The 13,175-nt window shown below is 44.0% G+C and overlaps 2 protein-coding genes across 3 annotated transcripts in view; one reads left to right on the top strand and one right to left on the bottom strand.

Annotated features, from left to right (window-relative positions):
* Window positions 1–1,109, bottom strand: part of Tnpo-SR (transportin 3) — a 57,206-nt gene extending 56,097 nt beyond the window's left edge. Inside the window, exon 1 of one of the 2 annotated variants that reach the window (XM_065444485.2) lies at window positions 805–1,109. In XM_065444485.2, the coding sequence (XP_065300557.1) occupies window positions 805–939 (135 nt within the window). In that variant the 5' untranslated portion in view covers window positions 940–1,109. The remainder of the gene's footprint in view (window positions 1–804) is intronic. The other variant, XM_065444486.2, reaches the window with a different exon arrangement.
* A 151-nt stretch (window positions 1,110–1,260) lies between these two features.
* On the top strand, window positions 1,261–12,000 carry CCDC53 (Coiled-coil domain containing 53). Its single transcript, XM_065444487.2, has 5 exons — window positions 1,261–1,334; window positions 1,695–1,859; window positions 4,956–5,213; window positions 6,199–6,263; window positions 7,917–12,000. Exons 1-5 carry the CDS (start codon window positions 1,284–1,286, stop codon window positions 8,005–8,007), a joined length of 630 nt encoding a protein of 209 aa, XP_065300559.2. The 5' UTR covers window positions 1,261–1,283; the 3' UTR covers window positions 8,008–12,000.
* The last annotated feature ends 1,175 nt before the right edge of the window (window positions 12,001–13,175 follow it).

Raw genomic sequence — 13,175 nt, 5'->3', positions numbered from 1 at the left:
CACGTGTACCTGAGTTCGAATCTATGCGGTCGGAACGACGCAGCTGAATAGGTACCACGGTATGCTTTTTTTTTTTCGTTTACTACTACATCTAACGTCACCTACAAAGCCAACAGCTGCAGAGACTTTAGCGGAAAAATCGGACACGATTGAACGCAAAAGAAGAGATCTCGATGGTGCTCTACACGAGTTCTCGGCTAGACATTCGTGTGCTAAGCGTACTCAGCGCCATCGAGTCGCGTTTACTCCTCGAATTCGTGTAGATGAGATGAACAACGCGTCGAAGCAGTACGGACACGAATCGCGAGGGCAAAACAACGCATGGCACGCAGTGGCGATACTGCGAGGAGACAATCGGTTCCACAGTCGGGCATTTCTGAGACGTCGGGAAGACGTAAAGTGTCGACGGGCAAACGTGGAAGGCAGCGAGAAGTAGGCTGACACGCGACGCACGACTTCGCAGGGCGAAACGTGATCCAAAAACGTCAAAAAAACCGGTCGGTCAGGGGGTGATAGGTTTAGGAGCTGTGATCAGAAACGCGCCTTCGACGGTGCGCAGCGGAGCGCAGTCAAATGCCAATAGGGGGCAAAGGAAAAAAGCTTCGACACACTACAAAACCCTCATCGTCATCTGAAAGAGCTTCGCCTGCTTCACGACTTCTATCATTGCACATCGTCAGCTTCTGTGCTACACATGACATCGCTTCGGCGCCTTTGTCGAGAGAGGCCAATCCAACCACTACGCACAATGAGTCCCGTTGGTATCGCAAGAGCATGGGCGAAAGTTTGACACACGAAACTTACAAAACTTACGGATCTCTGCAGTTCCCCGAGCCAGACCGATGCTTTCTCCTTGCCCGTGGTGTCTGGCTGTCTGTAGAGCGCGTGGATGGCTTGGACGACCGCTTGCAGCGATGGCATTCCGCTTGCGTCGTCCATGGCGACGCTATATCCGCGCTCTGTGCCACCGCCTACACGCTCACGGCGATCGTGCGCCCCACCGAACGTCCGCAATTAAGCGTAACACGCTCAGAAAATGATTGAATGTCAAAAAGAGACCCCATCAACTGCTAACCGCCATTACGTGCAGCCCCGCAGCTGTCACATTTGTGTGCGTTTTTTTTTTCCACAGAAGCAAAAGTTACCTTTCCAAAAGCTTGTTAGTATTGTTTGCTTTAATTTTTGATAAAACTTATTTAGTAATTGTTTGCCAGTATTTAATTTAAAGCACTTAAACCGATTTAAGAATCAGCAACAGTGCATGCGAGCCTGTCGTGTGCAACATGGACGACGATGGGCTGCCGATTATCGGGCACGGCGTTGATTATACCAAGGTAAATTAATTGAGAGCTTTAAATTTCAAGAAAGGGAAAGTTAAGAAGGCTCCCATTTCACTTATATACTAATTTAACTCAGTTGAGGTTTGTTCGTTATGAATAGCGTTGTAGCGTTGTGAACACAAGTCATTGGAGTGAAAGTGTGGGTGTATTTCCGAAGTGGTTTCGTGTCTGAATGTGCATAGGACGCTTACGTTTGACATTGTAGCGATTTTCATCGCACTGCTTCCTATTTCTAAGCCTTTAATACGATGTTGTATATCTGATGTTTCGCATATATAACTGTGACGATGGTTTACGCCAGTTCTTGTTTGTAGTTTCTTAATTCCGATCATCATTTACTCTGTTCCGTTGCAGGTCCCACCGATCCAACAGAAGCGGACTCTAGCTTTTCTCAACTATTTCCTAACAAGGACGACTTCGTTTCTCAATCATTTTGCAACTGTCTGTGATGAGAAACTGGAAGACCTACTCGTCAGAATACAGCGACTGGAAGCATCTATGTGCATCTTAGAGGCGAAAGTAAGTTTATCGAGCAGCGCGTTTCAACAGGTTTTATTGTAATCTATTAATATATTTGTAACGTAATCAATGCATTGTGCTCGATTGTTTATACCCCTATTAACGTGGGCGCCGTCAACCGCCCTTGGGTCGATGCAGAATAAGCACTGCTACGAGTCATTATTAAGTATGTTTGACTTCTGTGCTGCCCTACTTGCTCAATCTTCGTGCTTCGATTATGTTCGACAGGGTATAGTGCAGATTTATCTTCAAGATCATCGAAACTGCGTGTGTGAAAATGGCATCAGGTTTATTTTAATCATTCACGTGATTTCAACATCCCGGTCGCATGTATAGGTTGGATTCGCCTTGAGATTAATCTGCATAGACTTAAAGAGACCCTAAAACGATTTTGACGATTTTGTAAAAACGTACTGAGTCGTTAGGGTAGGTCCTTCTGATCATTAAGTTATGCATCTAAGTGCTCCACCTAATGCATGTAATTTATTATAAGGTTTTGAATATGTACATCGCTACCAATCGCAGCGGCGCCCCTCCCTTGAGTTTTCAGCTGCCCCACCAATATTGACGCGTGTCCTCCATCTGACGTCTGTAGGGCGAGCTAACCAATCGGCTACCCAGGGCACGTCATGGATTTGTCTAACTTTATGGTGAACAAATGCTGTTCGTTATAGTTGGAATGTTGGTTAATTTGTTTCTGTAGAAAAGAAAAATTACAGAAAGAGAATACACAACAGTTTATCTCTACACTCAACCACTTCCAGCACACAGCAAGTGACGTCTGCTTGTCTTGCAACATTCTCCGTGTTGATGCGAGCTGTACGGTCAGAGTTGGTCTCCAGCTTCTTTTTCCTGAGCACTACGGATCGTCCTTGTTACATTGTGCACTGCAACTCTAGCGATCGGCGCCGTGTCAAGCTGCGACATAGTGTCCCTCTGCAAGGCTACAGACTAGTGGAGTGGCTGCAGCGCATCAGGCTGTTGGTTTCCGATCAGTGCCAGGGTCTGTGCATTTGTGGCCTTCACGCCGCAGGATTACTACAATAATAAAGAGTTGTAGCGTGTCTGGCATTTGGGTAAATGCAACCGCAAACTGACTGGGCGTTTCGCCGGATGAGTGGAGGCGTAAATGTGAACGGCCTGCATGGTGCAGCCTTGGTGGCACAGAGCTCGACCGAACACAGAGCTAAAATAGCAGTAACCAATTGTGTTCTACCTTGTTGCTGGGGCAAATTTACGGCAAGAGCTTAATCACGAGCACGTTGTCTTTTTAAACGTATCAAATGTTTTGCACTTGGTCACAGAAATATTAGCTCTGTGTTTGGCTGGTTAAGCTATTTGCCACCAGGTAGCTGGACTGTGCAGGCCAATCAGGCTGCTCATGGGCTCATGAGCAGCCTGATTGAACGTTTACACTTAAGTTCCCCAGTGAAGCGGTAGTAGTATGGAGGGGTTTTATTTTATGTCTCCACCCATTAGTCAAAATTCCCAGCTCGCCTGTGGTTACTGGAATACCAGACACACTTGGGGCTGCAGCAAGATGCTCGCAATGCACACTGCTTGGATAGCTCTCTCTCGGAATCGATGGCCAGGCAGATAGCATAGAGGTGGGAGAGGCTTTGCGCGCTGGCTCCAAGACAACCAGAAGTAGACGACACAATGTAACATCATGACGCAGAGCCTGTGAAGGCGAAGCTTATCCCCGATCACTCGGCAAACAAGTTGAGAAAAAGCATGACTAGGTGGGAGGGTAATTTGTAATCTGCTGCTTCTTAATATGATACGCTTCACTTAAATTGTAGCATGGGTGTTTTACTGTAGCTGTACCCTACATGCCTAAAAAATTCACCAAACCATTTAGGAGACCCCTTAATATGGTTTGAAAGTACTTGTGTGACAAAGAGCTGGCACGCTGGTGAAGCAACTCTATGCTCTGGACCCTCGTCGCATTAGCAGCCTCAGTACTCGGTGAAGTTGACCAGTGATGGATTTTTCAATTCAAACCACAAACCATGATCAACTGTGCCAGGTTCGAAGTCATATGTAGTTTACTAGGTATAGTAGTGCCCAGTCTGCTATAAGTTTATCTGAAGAATGACAGCATGAAAGTGCCTGAGAAATCTTTAGCTCCAGTGGTAGTTATTACTTCATTTTTTTTTACTTACGTATAGCCCGAGCCTCTTATATAAATTCCAGAGTTCCAGTTTTTCGGACACTGGTTATGGGCCACTTTCAGGGTGGCAACAACCTTCATTTGACGCTTCACCGCTGCTCTTTATTGGCAAGTGTGGGCAGTGGAAGAGCAATACCCACGCGTGGCAAACGTTTACCATTCGCTTGCAGTGACAGGTGTAAAATGTGCACGAATCCGCTGCCACGACAATGTCCATACATGTATAGTGACAGTTTGGTTACTTCCTAGCAGGGGTCGGTCTGCCCTCAAGAGAAGAAAGTGGTTAGTTATGCGAGAGCCATTGGCACAGCACACATACTTAATTCAACTTCCACTGCAGCCAACTGAGTGGAGCACGACGGTGCACGACGGTGCAGTTTGGTTACTTCCTAGCAGGGGTCGGTCTGCCCTCAAGAGAAGAAAGTGGTTAGTTATGCGAGAGCCATTGGCACAGCACACATACTTAATTCAACTTCCACTGCAGCCAACTGAGTGGAGCACGACGGTGCATCCATCTTGCTGCATCGCTTTTGCCGCTAAATGCACCGCGCATCTCTGGAGAGCTTCTAACCCTTCATACGCGACCCATGCATGCCTGTCGATATTGTGATAACGCCTGCAGTACCCTTCGGCTCTACTGTTGCACATATTCCATGCTCCTCAACTATTGGTGTGGCACCAAAGATAGGCACTTGCTTACCATGCTGCATGTCCAGGTTTGATTTCTTGGAGAAACTAGATTTTCTTATTTCTGTTGGCAGTTATAGTATCAAGGTCAGATGGGCAGGCCAAAGTGTGGTAGGTTAGCCAATGAAATGCTCTCACATTTGATACAGGAGGCTGTGGTTGAACGAAATTGTATGGTTTGGGGAATTGTGTGCTCATCTGGAGTGGCTGCTGAGAAGTAAGTTCACTGCTTTCAGCTTTCTTCGATTCCTGGCCTCGAGAATGTAACGGCTGGTGCAACTGAAGCAAAGCCAGAGGTGAATGACCAGCAGAGTACGACGCAGGCCACGGCTGGACAGAGCCAGTCACACCAGTCGCAGGCAAATGGTCCCACAACTGACACAGAAGCTGAACCCCTCCAGGCAGCAGCCACTGCAACACAGCCTCCAGCTGCACCAACAAACACGGTCTCCAAGGATCCTAGGTTTTCAAAGTACTTCAAGATGCTCAACTTTGTAAGTGACTCGAAATCTTGCCAGCATCGCTGTTGAGGTGGTCTGCATCTGTGTAGCCTTCTGGCTGTTCAGCTTGGGCACCGTATTGCAGTTGAGCCTCGCTCTAACAATGTCACATCAGACACCTTCATCATATTCAATTCGTTAATTGCTTATTTTAGTTATACTCACAGGCTGATATCAGCAAGAAACATTTTATATGCTTTGTTATATCCGGCAGTTCACTTAGCTGTGTTTGTTATATTGAGGGTCGACTGTATACACTAAAGTCCTGTGGACTTTTTTTATTCAGTGACTCTGGCTACATAGTATACCACTCTAAACATGTTTGCAAACTTTCAAAATACATGTGGGAGGAAAGTACGCACCATTTGGCTTGCTTTGGTTGTGTTCACCTGCTGCTCTGCCTGCCAACAACAGATAGGCTATAAACAAGGCTGAAAAAGGTTGACATCCTATTAATCGTGATAAACCTATTTGAAGGAAAACCCCTGCAAATCTTGTAGGTTTATAGCAGGCACAAAACTTGTATTGAGCGGTAAGGCTAACTTGGGTGAGTTGGTGGTACACTTCAAGGTGGATATATATCAGCACACGAAAAACACTGGACAGCAGTCGGATCGTACGTTATCCTGGGCAGTTTGGCCACATGCATTCAACGGCGTGACGAAGAGTTGCATACTTTTCCCCAAATTGATTTAAAAGACCTGCATGCACACTCTTGATTTGTGCCCTTAAACAGACCATGCAACATGTAACAGCGCAGCTATGCGGGCCTACACTTGATCCCACTTTGCCATTGGACAAGCATTTTTTGTAGTGCAGTAGCCAAAGACAAAGTATGACTAATACACTCTCCTTATGCTTAGTTTAGAAGTAACTTGAGGCTATTTGTAAACAGCATTAGTTGAATGTTGCACATTAAGGCATGTGATAACCATAGGCAGGTGATTTCATTGCTTACTGTTCCTTCTCGTGAACTCAGGGTATTCCTCTGGGTGCTGTTCAAATCAAGATGCGGCAAGAGAATGTGGATCCCAGCATATTAGAGTAAGTTGCCGGCATTTTCTTTTTCCTGGTGCCCTTCCTTCATCTACATTTACTTACACCGATGTTTACTCTCTGTACTGTATGCTATGGTTATCCCATCTATGAAATGTTGCGTCTATGGTGTTATTGCGATAGCAATTTTACGGACGCTCAAGACCCACCAACGCGGTCGACGCTGTTGTGATGCTGTTCAACTCGACGACACATGCGTGGTTCTCCCACACAGGAGATGGGAGGGCCTTTAGAGACGTGGAGTGCGTTTGGACGCAACAACAACGAAGTGAAGTTGACACATTGTCAACGCTATGCTCAGTCACCTCGCTAGTAGAGCCAGAACTGTGTTCTGCCTTCTGCTGCAGGCATGAGTGTTACACACACACCACTGCAAGCACCCTAATGGTCTTGCTGAGATGTGCATATGCACTGCTCTGAGTAGAATGGTCAGTGAACGTCAAGCTAATGTTGTCTAATGTTCCAAGACAGTACTAATTAATGCCGTCGGTTTCCCGTCGGTCTCTTCTGATGCACCATTGAGGTGTGTCGCCTGTAGCGTCACGGGTAGCTTATCACACCAGCATTGTTAGACGCCCGATAGCTGCCAGGGCGCTGTTCCTTCTACCCGCCAGCAGTTGCCTCACATGCTGCGCCTTGTCAGCATGTCACGTCTGTGTATAGTTAGAACACCGTCTGAGGATTCATCATCGTCAATCTTTACGGCAATATCGTAAGATACGGATACAGATTATCTGGACCGATAGCCTACATTCGCTAGTGGCCAGTCCGGTGAAACATGCATGAAACAGGTCAGCAATATAATACATAAATAATTAATTCACTGTCCTGAAACACTAAAAAGGCTTGTACATTATCACAGCAGTGCAATAAATAATGGGAAATATAACCAGCATATTGGATACATGTTGAAGAACCATCTACAAATCTTGATTTCTCAAATAAAATATCTTAGAACCACATTTAAAATTTCTCTCTACCTTAATTTTCTTGGGTAGCTTATTCCAGATTCTCTGCAAAATGCAGTCATCGGTATGACAGTATCACATTAAGTTTCGATTAGCTCTGTCCAAGGAGCCTGCATACACTTCTTTAACGAATAATTGTGGCTGCCACCATAATCAAGCAATAAATTAAAGCCGTATGATCCAAATAGACGAAGCCCGATAAATGATAAATGAAAAATTAACTGCTATTGTTAATTAATGTATAATTAATAGGGAAAATAGAAATGCAAGTGTAGGAAAAGACAATTGGTCATATGGTTGTGACTGAGAAAAAATGTTAGCCTCTCAGTTACCCCGATTCTTCTCATTAATTAGAAGTTTTTTAACTGTACTCTCCATCACTGTTAGTTGCAAGCAGCAAAATTAGTCATACGGACGTGTTGGCATGGCTTGGTTTCATCATCTTAGTGCTGTGTGGATTAAATTGGAAGTTTTCTAACTACACAGTTTACCATTGTCAGTTATGGTAAGCAAAAAAGTAATCATGAGACGTGCATGACATGGCTTAAGCGCGTGATCTCGGCGCCACCGCACATAGTTGCAAGAAAATGTGTTCACATGAACAGCTGAGGCTACTCATCTCCTGGTGCTTAAGTTACCTTTGCCCTTCTTTTTTTCCTTTCTCACTTTGTAGCAATCCTGATGCACCAGCGCCCCCGGGTGCTCCAACTTCTCCCTGTCCCGCGGATGACGACAGCTCCGACGACAGCAGCCTGAGCAACTGATGCGACAAATTTCTGCACCGGTACCCACATTCCATGCAGGGTTGCGAACCTGCGCCTGGGCACATCCTCGCCACACTTGTATTCATGCCAAAGCAAGCCGCCGTGCTCAAAGAAGACATTCAACTAGCTTCAAAGCACCTGTGAAGAAGCCTTACAGGGAGCCGGTGTCACCGCAACTTGCTGCAATGTGGTGTTACGGCACGTAACACTCCCCGTTACTTGACAAAAGCATGCTGCAGTCTTTGGGGCTGTGTGCCCATGCTGATCAATATTGTGAGCTTAAGTGTCACTTGCAGTCACAGTCGCTCTTTGTGTCAGTTCAGGCAGCTTAGTGTGCAAGGAATATTTGTGTTGGCCAAAAGATCTTTCAGGAGGGTCGCAGGGTAGATGGTAGCAATCTAAACACTGAACTGTGGGAGGGTACTCATACTAGCAGCTTCACAGATGTTCACGAATGGATGGCATGCACTGGAATAATTGAGACAATAACCATAGTTTTTGTAGTTGAATGTTGTGACTCGTAAACAGGTACGGGCATGTAGGAAGAGTGCAAATGCTCTTTTGGGTGAATGAAGTGTTGTTGGTGCAGGCCAGTACAGCTCTGTGAATTGGCATCAGAGCATTCTTGTTGGCTTCCTGAATCTGGTATTGAAAGAGATTACAGGGTGTGATGCTGTTGTTTCATTTCTTTGCGCCACTGGCTTGTACCTGCTGCTTTGTGAAGCAGCAATGTGTGATGCGTGTATGCTTTAGAAATGTTTTGTAATAGTAATAGTGTTGATGACTTGCTCGTGGATTCATTTCCTCCCCGTGTCGGTGCACATTAGGGTAGTCGGTGCTCTTGCACAAGAAGGGGAGGCCAGTTAACATTCCTCCAACAGAAAGTGTATTGTCTGTGCGTGCAGACTCAGTCTTCCGAGTGATTTCATATTACAAGTGCAAAATTAAGCACAAATTGTACGTCATATAGTTGCTTGTGCCGTATACATTCATTAGAGAGTTTTAGAAACAGCATAGCGAAGCGACTTTGTGTACGCAAAGACCCAACCATCATTGTAGGCCCTTTGCATTCTTTTGTAAGCATGGTGGTCTGCGTCTCCTAACTTTGGGTGCACAATATCTAAAACTTCCTATTGTCTGTAACCTAAAGTGATGCTTGGCTGTTATGTTCCTGTGTTACGGAATCGTATACGACTTATTTTTTTATTGCCCCCTTTCTTTTGGCTGCGTGGAAGTTCCAAGCCACTGCACTGAAAGGGATGTTTGATGCTTTCTTCAGAAGGGGGATGACTGTTCGCTGAAACAGGGAGAAATGTGATGGTATAGCCACCACATGCCAAAGTGTTGCATGAAGCATCCCAATGTGACGCCGATTTTTAAAGTTCCTCTTTTGTCCTTGCTTTCAGCATGTAAATGAAAAATACTCTTGTGTTTGTGCGGCTGGACACTTTGGATGGAGCCGAAATCGTGGCTCCTTCAATTATTGTGATCCTCGCAGTAGTGTTTTGATCACCAAGTTTCTTGTGTATCGGCGTGTTTTCAGCGGTAGCAGGTAGACAGTTGAAATGTTTGCAAGTTTCTCTAGTCCATGTTGTTCGTCCTCGTTTCTCTCTTTTCATGAGTAGATAGCAAGTCTAAAATCGCCTGCCGTGTAGATTCCCGACATAAGTATTTAGCATGACGACGTGGAACCGCATTAGAAGCTCGTCAACTCTGTTCTTTTTTTTTATGTATAGGTTCTTGCTGTTCGTGACTGCGCGCTGTCAGACTGACCTGCATGCCGAAGTAAAATTCATGATTTGGGTATTTATCAAGGTTGTAAGGAGCCACTACATGAAGTGCTTCTTAATCTTAACCTACTCGAAGTGCAAAGCAGCAAGAACAGTGTATTTGTGCTGTAGCATTTCATGTCAAAACGTGAAGGATTGAGTCACCCGACCTTTTGCGTCTCGCACGTAATCTGTGCAGAAGCTGTAGTATTCGTCGATTCATTCTAATGGTGCAATGCTTGGAAACTTCTGGATTTCCAGAGTAGAGCAAACCCCGCACCCTCCATCACCATGTGATTGTTCGGCATTGGTGCATCTTGAACACCTTTGTTCGTAGAATCGCGTTTATTCGCAGTCAGGCACATGGTAGTGTGCAGGTCACACTTGAAGCACTTTCCGCTTATGTGCGATTCCCATGGCATTCATTGCATTCCACATTTCGTACTGAATGAAAATGAGACGTGGAACAGGAAATTACAACACGTAGGCATTCTTTTCTCGGCTATGATTAACTGCAGTGCATCTACCTGCCTTGTTAGCCTGATCATTTTGCTTCTGCACTAATGCTGTTACTGCCACACTCGTAAGGTACCGGTGGTTTTTAATTTAACAGCCATGTCATGTCGTACTAATTGGTGTGTTTACAAGAAACAGCCGGAAAGTCCAAATAATTCGGATTTTCTGTTATAGACAGGGTCAAATCAGCAGACTTGTACTGCATGAAGAGTCAAGATGCATTTGGGACAGAAAATTCCAAAGTTATCTTGGGAATGTTTGGCATACTAGTTAGATGCTATCCTCTGACTCCCATTTCTGAAGATTATCATCTACTACTTAACACATGTATGTACATTGAAATAATTTATTTGATTGTGCAAAATAAAGGTGTGTACTTCCGTTCTGTGTACCTAGGATGACGTAGCAGTACTAATAAAACTCCACTGTTTATTTTTCCCATAGTGCTGTATGGAAAAGAAAAAAAATACTACTTGTCGTAAAGTCAAGTTTGCACTGTGTTCCCACAAGCATTATCATGTCATATGCCACGCCTTCTGTGTTAGCAGTTTCCAGTAAAAAAAAAAAAGCGCCGTTTTGGCACTTGTATTATTGCAAGCCCTCTCTATTTATATTTTTCAATCAGTATGCTGATTAGTATGATTAGTATGCTGATCAGTATGCTGCATTTCACTTGCTTCATGCTCTAGCACATGTACACTTTTATTTCTTACGTCCACAGTTCATCGTCGTAATGCACTACGCTTTTGACTTCACAGGCAAATCTGCAAGCTGTTGGGTTCTCCATGGCACCTACAGTTTTCAGTTGCCAACGCTGATTGTTAAGAATGCTTGTTCACAGCTTCTAGCAACACTTCATTAATGCTGTGTGACATTGGGTCCTGCAGAGCAGACTTTAGTTTTGCATTGTTACGAACAGCGCATAATGGGAGACGATAACACGTCTTCCATGTTTTCATCTACCGTTATGCACTGTTTGTAATTATGCAAAACCAACTCTGCCAAGGCTGCACCTTTACAGACTTTAGTAGTGTTGAATAAATTTATTTCATTGCCTGTGGTAACGTATCTGAAACACCATTACATGGCAACAATATATGAACTTTCAAAAAAATTCTCTCTAATGCTTTCAAGGTCTTGAAGATACTCTTTGAGACAAACTAGCATTAAAATCAAATTGCCTTCATGGACTGTTGCTATCATCTCTTGCCCAAATTTTACAACATGCACAAGTTTGATTGTCTCGAGTTTCATGATGATCCACTTAACACTGCAGCAAAATCAGTGCTGTTACGCGAGGACTTTGTGGCTAAGCCCTCGGCAAAGCGAGTTGGAATGCGTGCACTATTTATTAACCCCATAGCTGACAAATGATTCCAGCGCCAGACTCCATTGAGGGCACTTTTGTATGAAATTCAGTGTCGTACCTCACATGTTTAGTCACTTGATTTCTGAGTGTGCCTGTTTATATGCGAAGCTGTTTCTTTTTCCCACTTTGTTGACACTAGACCAAGGGCTGGAGCCGTTTGTGATATGTGAAGGCAACGTGATAAACTGGAAGCTTGGTGACGTCTGTATTTGTATTCGCCTGTATTTTACAAGACAATGCGAAGCAGGTGAATGGGCTGTTTGCAGTTATGTAATGTATAAAAAATACATGTTGGATAAACTGGACTTGTATTTGTCAATAAATGGGCGGCAAATCTGCTACAGGCTTATTCGAACATGCAACGGCACGGAGTGCACAGTCATAAGGGAAAAGCTGTTGCTTGTTGCAAAGGGAGATGATGATGTAGGGGGCCATTTGTCCTTACAGGGAAATGCCGAATTATTCAAGGCAACATAGCTTAAGAGGAAGCTTTAGCTCGGATGCTCCAATCTAAATACGTGTGACAGAAGAACTCGTTTTTCTCGGCAACCACTGCACCAAATTTGGCGAAGCTTGTTGCATTTAAAATAGAAACCTAATATCTTGCGACTGTTGGTTTCTAATTTTTGATTTAGGTGGTCAATTCTTTATTAAAAATTGGCAAAAGTCAAAAATTTTCTTAAAACGAAACTATCATGTTCACAACTCTAATTCAGCATTGAAAAATTATATCACAGTTCTGTGAGTTGCATATAATAGTACATCTAAAGCGGACAAAATTGATATGTTACACATGAATCTAAAAAAATATTAGTAATATGGAAATACAGCTTTTGCAGATGGAAATACAGCTTTTGCAGAACCCTTGTAAACAATGTAACAAATTCATGTAAAATGTAAAATGACACATGGAATTTGTCTGCTTTCAATGATCTAATGGATGCCATTCACAGAATCGTGATATCTGTTTTTGATGCAGAGCTATGAATTTGTTAACTTCGTGCTTCTCTCTCAAATATAACAAATTTCATTAAAATCGGTCCAAGGGTTATTTCAGAAAAGCGTTTTTGTGTTTTGCATGTATTTGAATAGGCCGCGTCGCAGTTGGGTCTGAGCTAAAGCTTCCTCTTAACATTACTTTTGTTTGACATTAAGAGTTGTCAATTTGGGGCCCAATGTAGGTATATATCAGTAATAGGTTAATCTGCAGGCCTTCACAGGAAAATGTAATCGCATATGTGAGCATTTCAATAATACTAGCGATGTTTTTTTTCCACAATGAGACTGTAGTGTATAATGCTATGTGATGCATTGTCGTCGAGACTGTGAGGGAAGGAATAGGGGGAGTGAGAAAAAAGGCGCACTACAAGGTGTAGCCAGTCCATGTTCATGGAGCCATGGTCGTGATAAAAATGGTGTGCGTGTGGACATCGCCCATGAAGCGCGATGGTTACGTAGCATCTACTTTTTTGTAATTTGTTTGTTGTATGTGTTGAACCCTAAACCGATATTAA

The sequence above is a fragment of the Dermacentor albipictus genome, chromosome 10 (genome assembly GCF_038994185.2).
Source record: "Dermacentor albipictus isolate Rhodes 1998 colony chromosome 10, USDA_Dalb.pri_finalv2, whole genome shotgun sequence".
NCBI lineage: Eukaryota > Metazoa > Arthropoda > Arachnida > Ixodida > Ixodidae > Dermacentor > Dermacentor albipictus.
Note: the sequence above shows the minus strand (reverse complement) of the source record. Positions and strands in the feature narration are given on the sequence as shown.

What these genes read in the sequence shown, in the direction of transcription:
- CCDC53 (XM_065444487.2), top strand. Translation starts at nt 1,284, where the DNA reads ATGGACGACGATGGGCTGCCGATTATCGGGCACGGCGTTGATTATACC. An exon ending in TGTGCATCTTAGAGGCGAAA is followed by an intron (nt 1,860 to 4,955) that starts GTAAGTTTATCG and finishes CACTGCTTTCAG; the next exon opens with CTTTCTTCGATTCCTGGCCT. An exon ending in GTGGATCCCAGCATATTAGA is followed by an intron (nt 6,264 to 7,916) that starts GTAAGTTGCCGG and finishes CTCACTTTGTAG; the next exon opens with CAATCCTGATGCACCAGCGC.